Raw genomic sequence first — 16,370 nt, forward strand, 5'->3', positions numbered from 1 at the left:
AACATGTCCAAGTCTACAATGCCATAAATCTGAACACTCAATCAAGTAAGCAGAAGAGGTTGATGCATCTTTATTGATCTTAGCCTTGGCAGGCTTACAAGCTCTTACACCAAGTTTGAAAAGTCCTTCGGAGGCATAGCCTTTCCCTAGGAACTTTCCCCACTTGCGTATTACAACATAGTCGGATTTGAAAAACAATTCAAAATCCTTATTCGTAAGCCTAAAGCCCGAAATTAAATTCTTTCGGACAGTTGGAACGTGTAATACGTCTTTTAATGTGATCTCCACGCCCGACGTGAGTTGAAGAATCACATCTCCCATGCCAAGGACTTGGGATGTCCGCTCGCTAGCCTCCATTATCGTTTTGTTTTCCACTTCTTTGTAGTTGTGGAACAATTCACGATTTATGCATATATGGACGGTAGCGCCGGTGTCCACGAACCAAGCGTTAGGATTATCCACATGATTCACCTCGGAGATCATGGCAGCAAAGTCATCGTGGTTCCAATCGTCGAAGTCCTTCTCGACGTTGTTCACGTTGCTCTTTGCCTTCTTCCGCTTTGGCTTGCGGCAGTCTTTAGCCATGTGACCTTTTTTGTCACAATTGAAACACACACCATCAAACTTTGATGGTTGTCCTCCACCTAACTTCCCTTTGCCCTTGTTGTTGGGGTTAGGGCGGCCACGCTTGTTGGAAGGACCGCCGTTCTCGGTGAGATTGGCCTTTGCATCCATCGGCGCTTTGCCCTTTTGATCACGACTTCTCACGTGATCCTCCATTTGAAGCTTGGATAACAATATCGGCACGGACATCTCCGAGCGCTCATGCTTCAAAAGGTTTTGAAATTTCCTCCAACTAGGAGGTAATTTCTCTATGATGATTGCAACGAGCAATGCATCCGCCAAGGGCATCCCTTCGGCTTGAACCTCATGTGAAAGATTTTGGAATTCTTCCACTTGGTCCATCAATGGTCGGGAGTCGACCATTTTATATTCCAACCATTTGGCAACGACATACTTGGTAGTATTCGCTTTGTCCACTTGATACTTTAGATCAAGGGCCTCCCACAATTGTTTCGCGGTTTCATGAACCTTGAAAACACGGTAGAGCCTTTCGTCCAGAGACATGAGAACGGTGTTACGGCACAAGTAATCGCCGCGGCACCAGTTCAAATATCCGGCACGAATTTCTTGGCTTGTCTCCCCTTCCCCTTCACTCGGGGTTGGAGGTTTATCCTCCATTAGGAATCCGGCAAACCCCACGGTTGTGAGGTAGAATAGCATCTTCTCTTGCCAATATTTGAAATTCTTGCCCGAGAACGTTGATGGTTTCTCGGCAAGACCAATAGTTCTTGATGTTTGCAATGGGGCCATGGTTGACGATGAAGCCCCCGTTGATGCAAACGAAGAAAATAGTGACGACGTGGTTGAACCGATGGTTGCAGAGGTGGTGGAGCCGTCCATGTTGACGTCGGTGTGAGCCATTTCTCGAACGTGTATCAACGGCAGAGAAATAATCTTCTTGCGATTGTTAGAACCGGGTACACGATCGAGATATTACAATATAAATATTTTGAGAAATTACAACTCAAAATAATTGAAATATTACAAAGTAAATAATTTGAGAAATTACAACTCAAATAATTTGATACAACCGAAATACACTGTATAAATAAATTATACGTATAAACAAAGTCGAGTCGAGATGAAACTCTTCCCGCAAGAAGATTATCGCCCCGGTAGTGCTCTTCGGTTTGGCGTATCTTCCCCAAAGGTAAAACGACTACGTCTCGGCGGATGTAGCACCACAATCCGGCGAGCTCCGGCGAACTTAATAGGATCAAGAACTGAGCACAAGTGTTTGCAGAGAGTTGCAGAGAGAATGGCAGAATGCAGAAATTTGTTGGTGTGGTTCGTGTATTCTGCATGCTCTCCACAAGTCTATATATAGACATGTGGTGAGTATGAATTCAATACATTGAATTCCACTCCTACGGCTGGAAGGTTGAAGAGTTGGCCGGTGGGCGCAGAAGTCGTACTGGCGTGCTGAAGTTGCCATGCAGAAGTCGTAGCAGGCGTGCTGCTACTGCTTCTTCTGCTGCTGCTGTCAACTGTTGCTGCTGGGCTTGGGTTTGGGAAAAACAGTTGGGCCAAGAATAATTAGTTGGGCCAAAAACAAAACAAAAGTCCATTGGTCCAAAAAATTAAGTTTGGGCCCCAAACACCACCCCAAAGCACCAATTGCCAAGATCCAAGATCCAAGATCCAAGTCCAAGTCCAAGTCCTTGGCCGCGGCCCGTACCCGACCCGACCGGACCCGACCCGACCCGCCCGTCCGGCGGCGGCGGCGCGCGTGTGTGTGCGCGCGAGGCTAGTACTTAGATCAAGCCCACTAGCAAGCCCACAAGTCAATTTATTAACTCCATGTGCTTTGCTATTCTTATACATGAAAAACATCTCTATGTTTTCCAATGTGGGATAACATAGCATAAATGTTATTTTCCCTCTTCAACATCCAAACTTTGACATACAATATCTCACTCATCGGAAATCGGTTTTGAGACTTCAAGTATATCACGTTGATCTACTCGAGATGTAGATTAACATCCAATCATTATTTTAATTAAATAATAAATATTTAATTAAATAATAATTTCCAGATATGGCATTAAAACCATATTTCCAACAATATATACCTATAGACTCCATATATACACACACACACTCATCAACGCAAGCTTTTTATGAAATAACTACACGTTTAGAATGCGGCCGGGCGTGGGATTGAAATATGAAGAAGAACCTATTATGATATTATGTATTATTCTAAAAAAAAGAAGATATTATTGTATTTTGAAATGATATATGTGTACATTAATTAAACCCTAATTTTCGCTTAAAAGTTAAATCTCAATTTCCTTAATGTCTCTATAAACGTCATTACATTAACTTTCTCCCGAGTAACGCGAGTCACATTATTTTGAAATTTATTCATATTTTAAACTATATATGTCGCGTCGAACTCGATCTTAATCAATTAACTGATTATCCTACATTAGCCTAGCTCACTGGTAGTTAGTGCTACTTAATTGGCAAGCAACTGATAAATTAATTAATTAGTTTTATGTAACTAATGGAGTCCTATATTATTGAAATAGTTTGGCCCAGCACAAGTACTGCTCCAACTGCCAAACCCTAATGAAGGGGACAGTCAACACATATAATTTCTTCCATCTCTATTCTGCTCGATCGGTCCCCTTTATTTATTGATGTTTAATTAGCTCACAATCATTGGTAAATCCTAGATTTGATGTAATGTGTTGAAACTGATCGATTAATTAGTATAGTATTTCCCATATAATTAATCCTTAATTAATAGTAGTATCATTTAATTAGGAATTTCCGGCGAATCTACTGTTACAAGCCACAAGAGAGAAGTGAATTGAAGGTAATGATGATTTGATGAGGACAGCAGCATTGCTTCAACATGTGTGGTCATAAATATGGCAGCAATCAAATTCTATTTTTGTTTGTTTTCACTCCTTGTTTTCAGCAATAATTCAAAGATAGTATAAATATATCAATATAGTAGTATTTAATTAGTGATGCTATCCGAAATATTGACAAAATTAAGGTTGAGATCTTGATTGGCCTAGCTAGCTAGCAAGAAAAATGTAGTGGTATGCAGGAATCCAGTTGGAAAATCCTATGCTACTTGCATCCAACATCTCTTGCCTACCTAGCTAGAACATCGACGAATTAATTAATTAATATAATTTATATATTCTCAACATTACAACAAAATACTGATCATTGAAACGATTACATGTAAAACAAACTCGTAAAATAAATGCGATACATAAAGCAAAGCAGAGTCGATGAATCCTCTATCCGCAAGACAGAGCCAATTATATCTCTTTAACTCGCATACCGTCACTTTCAATTAACCAACTTTAATTACCTATATCTCACTGATCGAAAATCGATTTTGAGTCTGGCATTTAAATGAAGATGGAATATATATAGAATAGAAGCACCAATAAATTAATTGGTCATAAATCATCATTATGATGTTATTTAATTCTTGGAAGAACAACATGCACACACTCGATCGAGACTGCTAAAACCAATCAGAATTAGAGTCAGACGGTTTAATTATATATGAAAAGCAGAGAGAGATATGATCATAACTTAATGATAAGCTAGCAGTGATGGACGTCTTCGACGGCGACGAGGTCGTCGATGAGATTGATCTGCAGGTTATTGAAAGGGTGGATCTCGGAGCACTTGGTGCAAAGCGGGTGGGGGTGGGGTTGGGGGTGGGGGTGGGGGTGGGGGCTGGGGCACCTCCTGGCGACGACGACGGAGTTGATGACGTCGTCGGTGGGGTGGTAGAGGGAGAGGAGCTGGAAGCCGCGGAGGAGGCGGGGGTCGACGACGGGGTAGAGGAAGGCGCGGGCGCCGTGGGCGCTGCGGAGCATGAGGATGGCGCCGGGGGCCATGTTGGCGGCCAAATGCTCCACCACATGCATCTTCTCCTCGACGTCCATCCCCACCAGCGCCGCCAGGAACACGACGTCGTACTGGCGGAGCACGCCCCCCGGCACGTGCATGATGTCGCCCGTGTAGAACCCCATCCGGGCGGCGATGTCCGGGTGCGGGGCGACGAGCTTGGCCGCCATGGCGTTGGCGGAGGCGTCGATGTCGAAGTTGTGGAAGACGGTGGAGCGGAGGTGGTGGGCGGCGAGGACGATGGAGGTGAGGGGGAGGGGGCCGGAGCCGACGAAGGCGACGCGGGCGGGGGGGTGGGGGCAGTGGGGGGCGAGGAGGTCGGATTCGAGGCGGGCGAGCTTGAGGTAGTTGGAGTGGTAGGGGAAGAGGGGGAGGTGGTCGAGGGGGCGGTCGAAGGCGGCGAGGAGGGTGGAGAAGTGCTGCTCCATGAGGCCCTCGGCGCGGCCGCAGAGGGAGATGAGCTTGGCGCGCATCTCCTGGATCTCGGGGCAGAGCTTGGCCGGGTCGATGGGGTGAGGGGGAATGCAGACGTGGACCAGCTCGGTGAAGACGGCGTCCACCTCTTTCGAGGGGCGGAGATCCTCAAGCTTCGAGATGCGATCGTATAGCTGCTGCACTTTCTGAACCAGAGGCTCTCTCACGCAAACCATCTTTCTTTTCAATTCAAATTTTCCAAACTAGCTAGTCTCACTGATCCTCTTTACTACTGTGTTTGTGTTTGTGTTTGTGGGATTTCATGCCTCCAAGGGGGCTATTTAATGGCAATTGTGGGGCCATCTCATTGGGGTGGGGTGGGGTGGGGTGGGGTGGGGTGGGGTATTGCAGCACCATTCGTGATAGCTTATAAAGTAGTAATATTATACTACATCTGTCTACGAAGAGAGGTCTTGAGAAAGAACAGTACGAGTTTTAAGAAAAATTAATTAATTATTTAATAGGTGAAGAAAGTGCTTCAAAAATTTTAACAAAAAAATAGAGAGGATTGGTGAGAGAAAGGGGCCTCACAAGTTAAAAATTAGTGGGACCATGAATGTCAAAAAAATGGTTAGGAAGGGGCAATATTATTAGTAGTAATATTATTTTTAGTCGTTTGATCGTCAAGATTTACGATGGATGTATTATTTTTATGGATGAACGCAATACACCATGAGTTCGAATCTTGGAAGGGGCAATATTTTTTCTTTCATTTTCGAGTAAAATTGATTAATTTCACGACGAATTTGAATACAACTTTAATCTCATATTCAAATCAGCTATAGCTTGAAAAAATGAGGGAAAATAATGGAATTTTCACTCTCATGAAATTCGAATTCAGATGTTATATTCACCCATTAAAGTGCATCATTAAAGTGATGCAATCATATTTATAAATCTTAGTGATTGAAAGACTGAAAATAATGCTCATATTCAAACTTAATTTTAAATAAGGGGTTTTATTTCGACCTGTGTTATTATATATATAAAGAGAGATATATAATTTATACATTGTTTATATATAACAAAGAGAGATCTTTGTTTGTTTTGGTAGTGTTCTAAATCTTGACTTATTATAGGATTTTTTTTTCAGTGGTGTGTAACTGTTTGTTTATGCTAGGTTATATACAAATTTAATTTGGTGGTGATGATATTTTTGAGCATAAAACATGCGTTTTCATTTGTTTTGCGTCATTATTTTGAGTCCAAAAGCTATTGAGATTGTGATTGTGATAAAGATCTGTGTTTTGATAGGTTACTATTTGTATAAATAATTCTCTTTTGTGTATATGTCAATTGAATCTCATACATTTTATCTCATATATATTTTATTATTCGATGCTATATATATGCATTCGTGTTGATTTGTCTCTCTTGATTTGTACTTATATATGTATAAAATAAAGAGGATGATATGACTTTAAGCTTCTTAATCAATCGATCGAGATTTTTAATGTAGCTCTCTTATTGCAATTCTTTCCAATTATTGACCACAAAAATAATTTTTTATGCGAAGGAGATAAGGAAAACCAAAAGTACATAGTAACTATAAAATTTAATCTGAATCGTTGATCTTCATTTGTATAATTTGCAACTATCATAAAAACAAGCATTAAATCTATACATGAAAAGCTTCAATTTATAGATAAAAGACACGAGGAGTAGTTTTTACGAGATTTTTTCTTTATTATAATAATCGCATCCTCTATATATATTATTATCAGAATTGAATAATAAATTCACATAAAATTAGGAGTATGCATGTAATTAACTATCTATATATAGAATATGAATGGGATCAAAATTCAAAAACCATGAGGAGTATAGGGCTCAACCCCCCCCCCCCACCCACCCCCACCCTACCTAGCAAGCTAGAAATTAATTTAGATGATATAATATGAAGTCACCCACTGACCCACGCATATATATTGACAAAACAAATTATTTGGTGGTCATGCTTACTAATTTTGTTTTTTGCACAAGAAATGAATGCGAAGAAAGCTTGATTCTCGATATTTGGGAAAATTGAATTGAATTCAATCTATCCAGTATATATCCATCCTCATCTAAAAATTCCTTCAAACTCAATAAATATTTATAATAAAACAGAAACTTATCATTTCATATGCTCACACACTTAGAAAGTAAAACATGTAAATTTCCACTTCTAATTTTGCATTCTCAATTTTATTACTCCATGACTATGAGCTAGCCTGCATTGATGAACAAATCAATAATTTTTTACGAATAAGTATTGACATAAAGTTTGAATTCTGGAGGTGACGATATATATATTCAACATATATTAGCTATATTAAGTTAATATTAATTAATCTATGATCATGCATAATATTAAAATTTGTGCTTGTGACAAACATATACTAGACATTAGTCTATATATATATATGCTCATGCACAATATTTAAGTTTGTGGTTGTCCACAAACATCTACAGTAAATTAATATATGTTCATATGCAATATTTATATATAAGTCTGTGCCTGTGACATACATATATACAATGAATATATAAAGAAGGAAATGGTGGAAGGCATGCAACATGCATCAAGAATCTATAGAACCAGGATCTTGTTTGCAACGGTTTCACAACACGGTCAAAATAAATTAAACAATATACTATTTTTTTTGGAGGGAAAACGAGAGAAACAATATACTATTATGCTATAAAAAAACCAATTAATTGCATATTTCTTGTATTTGAAACCGGAATCTATATGCTTTCACACTTGTATATTAGAGATTATTTTATTTTAGTACGTGCAAGAAACATATTACTTGTGCCAAAGCACATGGAATCCTGATTTGTCTCTCTTTCACTATCCCATTAATTAATTAGGATTCACTAATTCAATTATTGTTTATAATTAATTTTTTATATTTATTTTCCATTTTTTTATTAATAATTTAGTATCATGGTTAATTAATTAGGGCATATATATATATATATTTTTAAAAATACTGTATATTTTTTTAGTTAATAATTTTTAATAAAATATATGCCCTAACTTTGAGTTATAAGTCAAAGTTAGGGCGTATATTTTCTTAAATTTTAAATTAGAATCTATAATATAATATTAGAAAATATTAAAATCAATAATAGCAGACAATTGAACACTATATGAGACATCAAATTTTATTCGGTGCCAAAGTTACTTCGGAATCATTGAATTCACACTTGTTATTTAACAAATAATTAAATACATATGTCAAACGATTTTCCTCGTCACAATTAATCGTATTTTCGTTTTCTTTGCTTTCCTAAACCAAAATGTGTGCGTCATTCTTGTTATTTTTCTTAGTTGTCTTCTGATTTACGTTACGAACAAGTTTCTGAATGCTTCTTCTTTTCTTGTTTTATTTAATAAGTACTTGATAGCTAATCATTTTCTCCAATATTAATTTGCTATTACACGTGTAATTATATATAATGACAACTCATTCTTTGGTGTTGTTTGTATTATACTGTTGTATTATTTATATATTTATTCCCCCTATTCAATCTCCAATTCCTTACAAAATTTCTCAATATTAAAATATTAATTTATTAAACCTATTTAATTTATATTCAAATACCTCTCCAATTCAATCTTCTATTCAAACTTATTAAAACCGAGTGGTTGTTGACACACCAGAACATCCTAGACTTCGCATCAATCGTTGTTCCTTCCCAGCTCGACACTTATACGTAGGAAATTATTGAGGATAACCTGCAATAATCACGATTTAAGTGCTTGTGTGCAGAAAGGAGAAGAACGAGATTTGGAAAGCTAAGAGATATATGATTTCCATTAAAACTGCCAAAACAAGATGAATATTCAATCCCCATTACAGCTATGATACTCTCTATTTATATCGATCTAACTAAGTAGCTACTAACTCTGACTTCCTCCCAACGCCAACTTCTCCACGTGTAAGTCTTCGAGAACCTTCGCCTCTGCAGTTAACTAACTCCCTTCTCTGCAATGCATGCATTGCCTGCTGTTACACAATATTCCCTTCATGACAGTTGTTCACATAAGAAACTTGCACAATATTCATATGATCCAGATTATAATTAATTTTCGATCTTAGCAAAGATCATTTGTTAAATATATAAATAAACTTAAAACAATTTAAACATGGTGATTACAAATTTAAAACAATCTAAAATTGAAAACTCATTTGTACCCAACTGAAGTTCATTCGAAACACAACGTAATAAAGTCCATCATACTTAACCTAGCATTGGCTCATTTGAGGCTCGGCCCATTTGAAGCCCAAACCCACTAAATATATGGTGCTGAGCTGAATTGGGTTTAAGATTTTTTAAAAAGCTCGGTCCATTTTAATGTAAGCTTAGTCAAATAGATTCATAATTTGAAAAAGTTAAACAAAATGCACACAATTTTTATTAGATTCGTAAAAAATAAAAATACATATTGCAAAAGAAGTTAATAAAGCATGAGTTGAAAATGAATAGTCGTGTGAAACTTCGCAGCGGGATTTGAATGACAAACAGCAACTTTACTTTTGTTTGCTTCCAAACTTCAATTTTTTTTTTTTTTTGGTGAAATAACAAATCACTACCGAGTTGAGCCATCAGTCATCAGTCATCACTAATCGCTTCTTCTTTCCAATTATTTCTTGATGCTGCTATTGGAAATCTAGCTGATTGTTTTCAGGTACAATTCTTCTCTCTTTGCTTCTATTCTTAGCTTATCTTTTTTTTTTTTTTTTTTCCTTCTCCTTGTTCTGTTGGAGGCAGAAGATAAATTGCCAAATTTTGAAATGGCTGTTATGAAATTTTAGTTTGCTTGGTGATTTATTAGATGGAGGGAATGCTACGCGCTTGCTTTGGGAGAACTTATGGAAATTCAGTTGAAATTGAACCTGATGCTTGTTCATATCTTCAGCAATCTGGTTTTTATTAACATACGTATGTGTAGTTGAAGTAGCAGCTTTCATAATTATAATTATATGCGTGAAAGCAAACTAGCTCCAGATTAAGTTGTCGATGTTTTTCGGCTAAAGAGGGATTTGGTGGCTGATATTGTAGTTGTGAGGCTTAAATTGAATGTGTTTGTCTTTATGTGAAAATTTGCCCCCAATTCGGTTCATGTATGCTAGCCCTAAAACGAATGCCATATATCAGCGTGTTTCAGTGCGTCTGAGATGTAAATTGGTTCCCTTTTAGGCCAATTGAGTTATTTACAGTTCAATTTTGGAATATATTCTCTTAACTGGTGAAAAGCTCAGGGGAAAGAACTTCATCCCCACGAGTAAGTCATGCTTTATTTCTTTCCTGCTTCAGGTCTCTCTAAAGACATACTATTATTTTGCTTATCTGTAATGTTTAAGAGCGATCTGTTTCAGTTATCACAGGAAATAATTTAAGTACATGTATGCATGTGCATATGCAAATTTTGTTCAAGTTGGATTCTTAAAATGAACTTGTATGCTTAGTTAATTACTATTCCAAATAGGAACTTTCCCAATATTTGTCCTACATTTTGGAAATGTTAGTGTCTGCTGGAAACTTCAGTTTCGACTCTTATACATGATTGATGAAGAATCTTATTTGTGTTTCTTTTGTTAGGATTTGTATTGTCAAGATAAAAAGAAGTCGAATAACTTTCTGATTGAATTGTTTCCATTTATATGGATACCCATGGAGACTCTGGGAGTAATACAACACGCAAACCTTCGAGGAAAAGGAGGAGTAATTTGATACGTCGTCCTTTGAATGAATCCGAATCTCCCCAAGAAAATAGAGATTCCATCTCATTATCATCAACTCCATCAGACCACGTGAGTGATGCACCAAGTGTGGGCAAGGAGTCCTTAACACCATCACTAAACCTTGGTGATGCTATAACCGTGCATAGGAGTTATGACGAAGGTGACACATTGGATGAATCAACTAACCTCAGAAGTTCTTTTGAAGATAATCCTGCAGCAGCTAGCTGGAAGAGTCAGCAAATGAAGGACAATAAGATGAGCGAACAAGCGATTGGTGATTACCATTCTGAGCCACTAGGAACAGCATCTGATGGAACTGGAAACAAAGTCAATAAGGTAAAACTCAAGGTTGGAGGTGTAACACACACCATTCACACAAGATCTAGTTCCGGCAGTTCTTCAATAGCTGGAACTTTTGCTGCAAAGTCTTCGTCAGATGCAAATTATCCTCTCCCTAAGGCGAACCGTCAGGTATTTTTTCTCTCTAGATTGAAGGCTTTTCAGTTGTTATGACCCTGTAACTCAGTGGGTTATTATATTTCTAAATGGAAATCCTATCCAACTGATGCATTGTATGCATCACAATATATTAAAGTAGTTTCTAAGTTACAGTTGAAATATTTGTGTATGACAAAGCAATTGTAGATGCTAAATGTGATATGACTATAAAAGATCCTTGCCTAACCTGATCAATGTTCTGCCACTTTCCCTGTTCTAAAACTCTTCTTTTGGACCAGATGATTTCTTGACCCTGCCTAGCTGCTTTCTATTTGTTTTACGAATATCACCCCGGCTTTGGATACTTACTGTGCCAGTGTCTGTTAACAGGAAAATCTTAATCTTCATGATATAAATGAAAAGGCGAATCTTAAACTTCGCGGTGTGCCATGGAAAGATTTTTCAAGGACTGGTTTTGCTTTTGGAAAAGTGGATTCTTTTGGGGCAGATATACCTGAGGAATCTGTCAAGCAAGCTGTAAAGCATGATAGGCCATCTAAAAACAAGTCCATGATCAAGAAGTATTCGGATGATGAAGTATATGATGAGGATGATGATGAGATTCGGTACCTTCAAAAGCTCAAAACTTCAAGAATCGCATCTTATGATAATACAGAGTATGAAGATGGTACCATTAGGAGCAGGAAATTACGGAAGATCTCTAGGGTAATGGATAGAAATATTGAAGATTCTTCTTTGGCTATTAGAGATTATGGCTCCTCGAGATCAGCCAAAGAACGTATGAAATCCAGATCTGCAAGAGCACCTGAAGATACTGGATATACGGAGGAGGAAGAATCAGCATCTGATGGTCAGATCGAACACAAGAATAAGAAACAGAGAAAGTCACCACTTGATGCCGCTAAAAACTCCAAAGAAAGCTCAATCACTACCCGCCGTAGAGCTACTTTATCTGGCAGAGAGGTCTCACCTGGTTTGGATGCTAAATCTATCCAATTCCCAGACGGGTTGCCGCCTGCCCCACCAAGAAGTGACAATTCCTTACTGTTGTACTAGTGAATGGATTTTTCTTTTGTTACTTCTTGGAGAATTGACTGCTTATCTTCGTGTTACTATTGGCAGAGACAAAGGAACAACTATCAGAAGTGGAGCAACAACTGAAAAGAGCTGAGGCTGCCCAAAGGCGTAGGATACAAAATGAAAAGGCTTCTCGTGAATCTGAGGTCTGTTTGCTCTTTTATGCTGAGTAATTATGCGGTGATGTACTAATTCTTACGTGCTAAAAGCTTTACATCAACTGTTTACATGACTTATATGTTTCCTCATCATTAGGCTGAGGCAATCAGAAAAATCTTGGGTCAAGATTCCAGTAGGAAAAGGCGAGAGGATAAGATTAAAAAACGGCAGCAGGAGCTAGCACAGGTAAAAAGTTGTTGGTCGGGAGCAATTTTGTCTCTGAAAGACTTATATTATATCATATGATGCAGGAGAGGAATGCGAATGGTGCTACAGTCGCACCCGATGCTGTTAGATGGGTCATGGGACCTTCAGGGACAGTCGTAACGTTTCCTGCTGAGGTTGGCCTTCCAAGCATCTTCGAACCCAAGTCTTGCAGGTATTTTGATTCAACGCCAGCCCAAACATGTCAACACGAGTTTCAGCTAAATCTCCATTTGTAAGTCGAGCTTGAATTTTTGGACACGGCTTTGCAGCTATCCTCCACCACGAGAGAAATGTGCCGGCCCGTCTTGTACAAATGTGTACAAGTACAGAGATTCCAAGTCGAAGCTTCCTCTTTGCAGCCTGCAGTGCTACAAGGCACTACTTGAGAAGGCACAACCACTACATGCTTGTTAAAATGGTTTATCCGTCGCGACATTCTGCTTCCATGGTTGTCCAGTTGAAGCTTTGGTAGGAAGATTTTCTTCTCAGATGGATGTATCAAGGAAAGAAAGCAATGTAATGAGGTATGTAAATATATGATAATGATCTGAATCTGTGTCATGATGTTCCAACACCACTGTTGCTTCAAAGGGTCTTGGAACTGCAAGAATCTCCAAGTTAATGCACTTATATTATTTGAAAGTAAATACACACGCAATCGAGTATATTTGTAGGTTCTTTTTTAAAGTTGCAAAAACAAAGTTATATAAAAAGATAAAATATGATTAATACAAAACACATATAGTAAATATAATTATTTAACTGGAGTTTCAAGAAAAGGCCCAGACGACCATTTCGAATGGGGCACATTTTCACTTATTAAATTACATTCTCCCACAATCTACAGGGCTTATAATCTACTGTATTTCTTATTTTTTGAAACCATGGTCTATACATTCTCCCACAATCTACAGGGCCTATAATCTACTGTATTTCTTATTTTTTGAAACCATGGTCTATATTTTTTAGGTGATTCTATTCATAGCTCGCATTGTACTCGTTATGGTCTCTATTTAAAATAATAGTACAAATAATTATAACTTAGTATATAAGATATAGCTCATAGCCTCAAATTAAAGGTGATTATTTTCATGGGTAAATAAATATTGTGCATTTACTGTGCAAAATCAAGCATAGTTGTGTGGATTGGGGCTGTACTATGAAAAATCTCACTTATAATTTGGGATTACGAGCTATAAGTTAAATACTCCCTCCGTCCACGAAATGAGTACTCATATTTCCTTTTTCGTCCGTCCACGAAATGAGTACCCATTTCCCTTTTTGGCAAGTGTACCCCACACATCTCTTTAATTAATACACTCAAAAAGTGGGACCCTTAAACTATTCACACTATACTCCATACATTTCTTAAAACCCGTGCCGTCCACAAATGGGTACTCATTTCGTGGACGGAGGGAGTACTAAATTTAGAGCTATATTATATTTTATTACTTTCTCGGTTCTATTTATCATATTCCATTACTTTTGAGCACGAAGGTTGAGAAAAATATAGTTATTGTATATTTAAAGATTATTTTAAGTAAGTATATAAAGTTAGCTTAAGCCTACTGTTAATAACATTTTAAATAATTAATTTTTTATTAAAAAGATATGAAATATTACTAATGAGACATTTCAATATAATAAGGAAAACATTATTAATGAGACGGATTGAGTATTTTATATTGAGATTGTAATGAGTAATATAGCATTATGAATACAATAAATTTTTTTCATCCTTTGTTTTTGGGAAACCATGGTCTACTCTAATTCTAAAAAGCTAATACTCTCCTCGTCCCACTTAAATTAGCACTTTTGAGTTGGACACGGAGATTAAGAATAAAAGATTAAGAGTGTAAAATAGGTAGGATTCACTTATTTAATGTGTGTAGAGAAAGTATGAGATCACATACCTATTTTAGAAAAGTCCAATTTAAATTGGACAAATAAAAAAGACAAGTGTGTCAATTTAAATAGGACGGAAGTACTAAATGAGAAAAAGAAAATAAAAAATCATACTTTAAATATACCATTAAAGCCCACCATTTCTTAGAAACCACTTAAGACATCAAACCAACAAAACCGTCAACTCGACTACTTAAAACCCATCTCTCTCTCTCTCTCTCTCTCTCTCTCTCTCTCTCTCTCATGCATTATAAATACACACACCACATTTGGTAACTTGGTCAAGAAAAGGAGAGTTTCCACATTAAAAAGTAGTAGTGATATAAATAGAATGGGAGAAAAGGGGAAGAAGATATTAGTTGGTGTTGATGAAGGCGAGGAGAGTGGGTACGCGCTCTCATGGTGCCTCCAAAATTTGCTATCTCACTCTAATTCCGAAGATACCCTTATCCTACTCTTCGCCAAGACGCCCCTGCCTATCTACTCAGCCATCGACTCAACAGGTAATTAATTAATTACTACTTAATTATGGGATTAAGATAATTGTGATGGTGATTTGCAATTAGTGAGCACCAGCAGGGTACCTATTTTCTCAAAATATAGTGGCCACGATGGACACGTACGCCAATCAAGTGGCTGACGCCGTTATGCAGAAGGCTTCTACACTTTGCTCAACCTTTAATCACCAGGTTAATATATTTTTTAAAAAAAATTATGTTCCATCTAATTTGAAATTAAAATACCTAAGGTTAATAATACTAAAACATATTTTTTGCCCGATTGCCAAACTGTTTTGTTGAATTAAAGTGTATTCCTTCATATCATGAGCTCATTGGGATAAAAGTTAATTAATGATCATTTATTTATTTATTTATTTATTTTTGAAGAGTTAATCGAGTGAGTGGGGTGTATGTAGGCTAAGGTGGAGACGATGGTGGAGCATGGCGATCCAAGGGATGTGATATGCCAGGTGGCAGAGAGGTTGAAGGTTGACTTATTGGTGTTGGGAAGCCATGGCTATGGTCTTATTAAGAGGTTAATTTACTTTAATTTCTGGATCAATTACTTGTGCATCTTAATTACCATAATATTCCTAAGGTATACCAAGCAATGCGAACTCTTATTTGTGAACAGTGAGCTTTAGGGTTCAAACTCCACCGCTCCCTTTCTCCAACTCAAAAAAAAAAAAAATTTACATAAGATACTATTTTGCAAATAGTATGGAATTTTTATTGTTATTTGGTGATTGATGACAGGACATTTCTCGGTAGTGTGAGTCAACATTGCGCGCAGCAGGTGAAATGCCCAGTTCTGATTGTGAAGAAGCCCACAAATTAATTCAAAGAATGAAAGTTATACAATGTGGTGTACCGTCTACGTGTTTGTGTAATTATGTTGTAAATTCGTGATTTCGACTTCTTCGCCTTATGTATGCATGTGAATGTATTATTGTTCACCGTAATTTAATATAAGTTCTTCTTTTCCTTCAAAACAAAAAAATTACTCCTAACAATAAATTGATTTTGATAACTAAAATTTAGAAAATAATTTAGAATTTGAATTTTATAAATGGATAATCTATATAAATTAGTAGATTTTCCCTTGAAATATCCTCTTGGAAAAAATATTCAATTTTTAATAGGTGTCTACACATCTATCAATCAAATATTAATGTGTCATTCATATGCACCACAGCACATTTATCGTAGATCAAATAATTATACTTGAAATATAAACAAGATTACCGCATGATGAAGCTAATTGTTTCATAGATTTTAACGAATAAACAATTGCAGCAAATTAACCTTTATTTTTTTAGAAAAAGAATAAAAGCAAAGT

The 16,370-nt window shown here is 37.1% G+C and overlaps 4 protein-coding genes across 12 annotated transcripts in view; 2 read left to right on the plus strand and 2 right to left on the minus strand.

Moving 5' to 3' along the window:
• The window catches only part of LOC131008955 (uncharacterized), a 984,029-nt gene that overhangs the window by 586,625 nt on the left and 381,034 nt on the right, over positions 1 to 16,370 (minus strand). The gene's annotated exons all lie outside the window — the stretch shown is intronic.
• On the minus strand, positions 3,774 to 5,303 carry LOC131009005 (nicotianamine synthase-like). The gene has a single exon (XM_057936187.1). The coding sequence runs from the start codon at positions 5,160 to 5,162 to the stop codon at positions 4,203 to 4,205; it is 960 nt and encodes a 319-aa protein (XP_057792170.1). The 5' UTR covers positions 5,163 to 5,303; the 3' UTR covers positions 3,774 to 4,202.
• LOC131008941 (uncharacterized) lies at positions 9,366 to 13,273 on the plus strand. 7 transcript variants are annotated; one of them, XM_057936065.1, is made up of 8 exons: positions 9,454 to 9,667; positions 9,815 to 9,921; positions 10,582 to 11,195; positions 11,553 to 12,213; positions 12,306 to 12,406; positions 12,516 to 12,605; positions 12,671 to 12,798; positions 12,896 to 13,273. In XM_057936065.1, the coding sequence occupies exons 3-8, from the start codon at positions 10,644 to 10,646 to the stop codon at positions 13,038 to 13,040; spliced, it is 1,677 nt and encodes a 558-aa protein (XP_057792048.1). In that variant the 5' UTR covers positions 9,454 to 9,667; positions 9,815 to 9,921; positions 10,582 to 10,643; the 3' UTR covers positions 13,041 to 13,273. The 7 variants fall into 7 exon arrangements, with proteins under 7 accessions (XP_057792052.1, XP_057792048.1, XP_057792047.1 ...); XM_057936064.1 differs by having other exon boundaries at positions 9,461 to 9,667; positions 9,815 to 10,264; XM_057936067.1 differs by having other exon boundaries at positions 9,475 to 9,667; positions 9,795 to 9,921.
• Positions 14,279 to 16,068, plus strand: LOC131009042 (universal stress protein A-like protein). 2 transcript variants are annotated; one of them, XM_057936247.1, is made up of 4 exons: positions 14,279 to 15,034; positions 15,111 to 15,220; positions 15,448 to 15,566; positions 15,788 to 16,068. In XM_057936247.1, the coding sequence occupies exons 1-4, from the start codon at positions 14,863 to 14,865 to the stop codon at positions 15,867 to 15,869; spliced, it is 483 nt and encodes a 160-aa protein (XP_057792230.1). In that variant the 5' UTR covers positions 14,279 to 14,862; the 3' UTR covers positions 15,870 to 16,068. The 2 variants fall into 2 exon arrangements, with proteins under 2 accessions (XP_057792230.1, XP_057792229.1); XM_057936246.1 differs by lacking the exon at positions 15,788 to 16,068 and having other exon boundaries at positions 14,790 to 15,034; positions 15,448 to 15,782.

This window comes from Salvia miltiorrhiza, chromosome 2 (assembly GCF_028751815.1).
Source record: "Salvia miltiorrhiza cultivar Shanhuang (shh) chromosome 2, IMPLAD_Smil_shh, whole genome shotgun sequence".
Classification (NCBI taxonomy): domain Eukaryota; kingdom Viridiplantae; phylum Streptophyta; class Magnoliopsida; order Lamiales; family Lamiaceae; genus Salvia; species Salvia miltiorrhiza.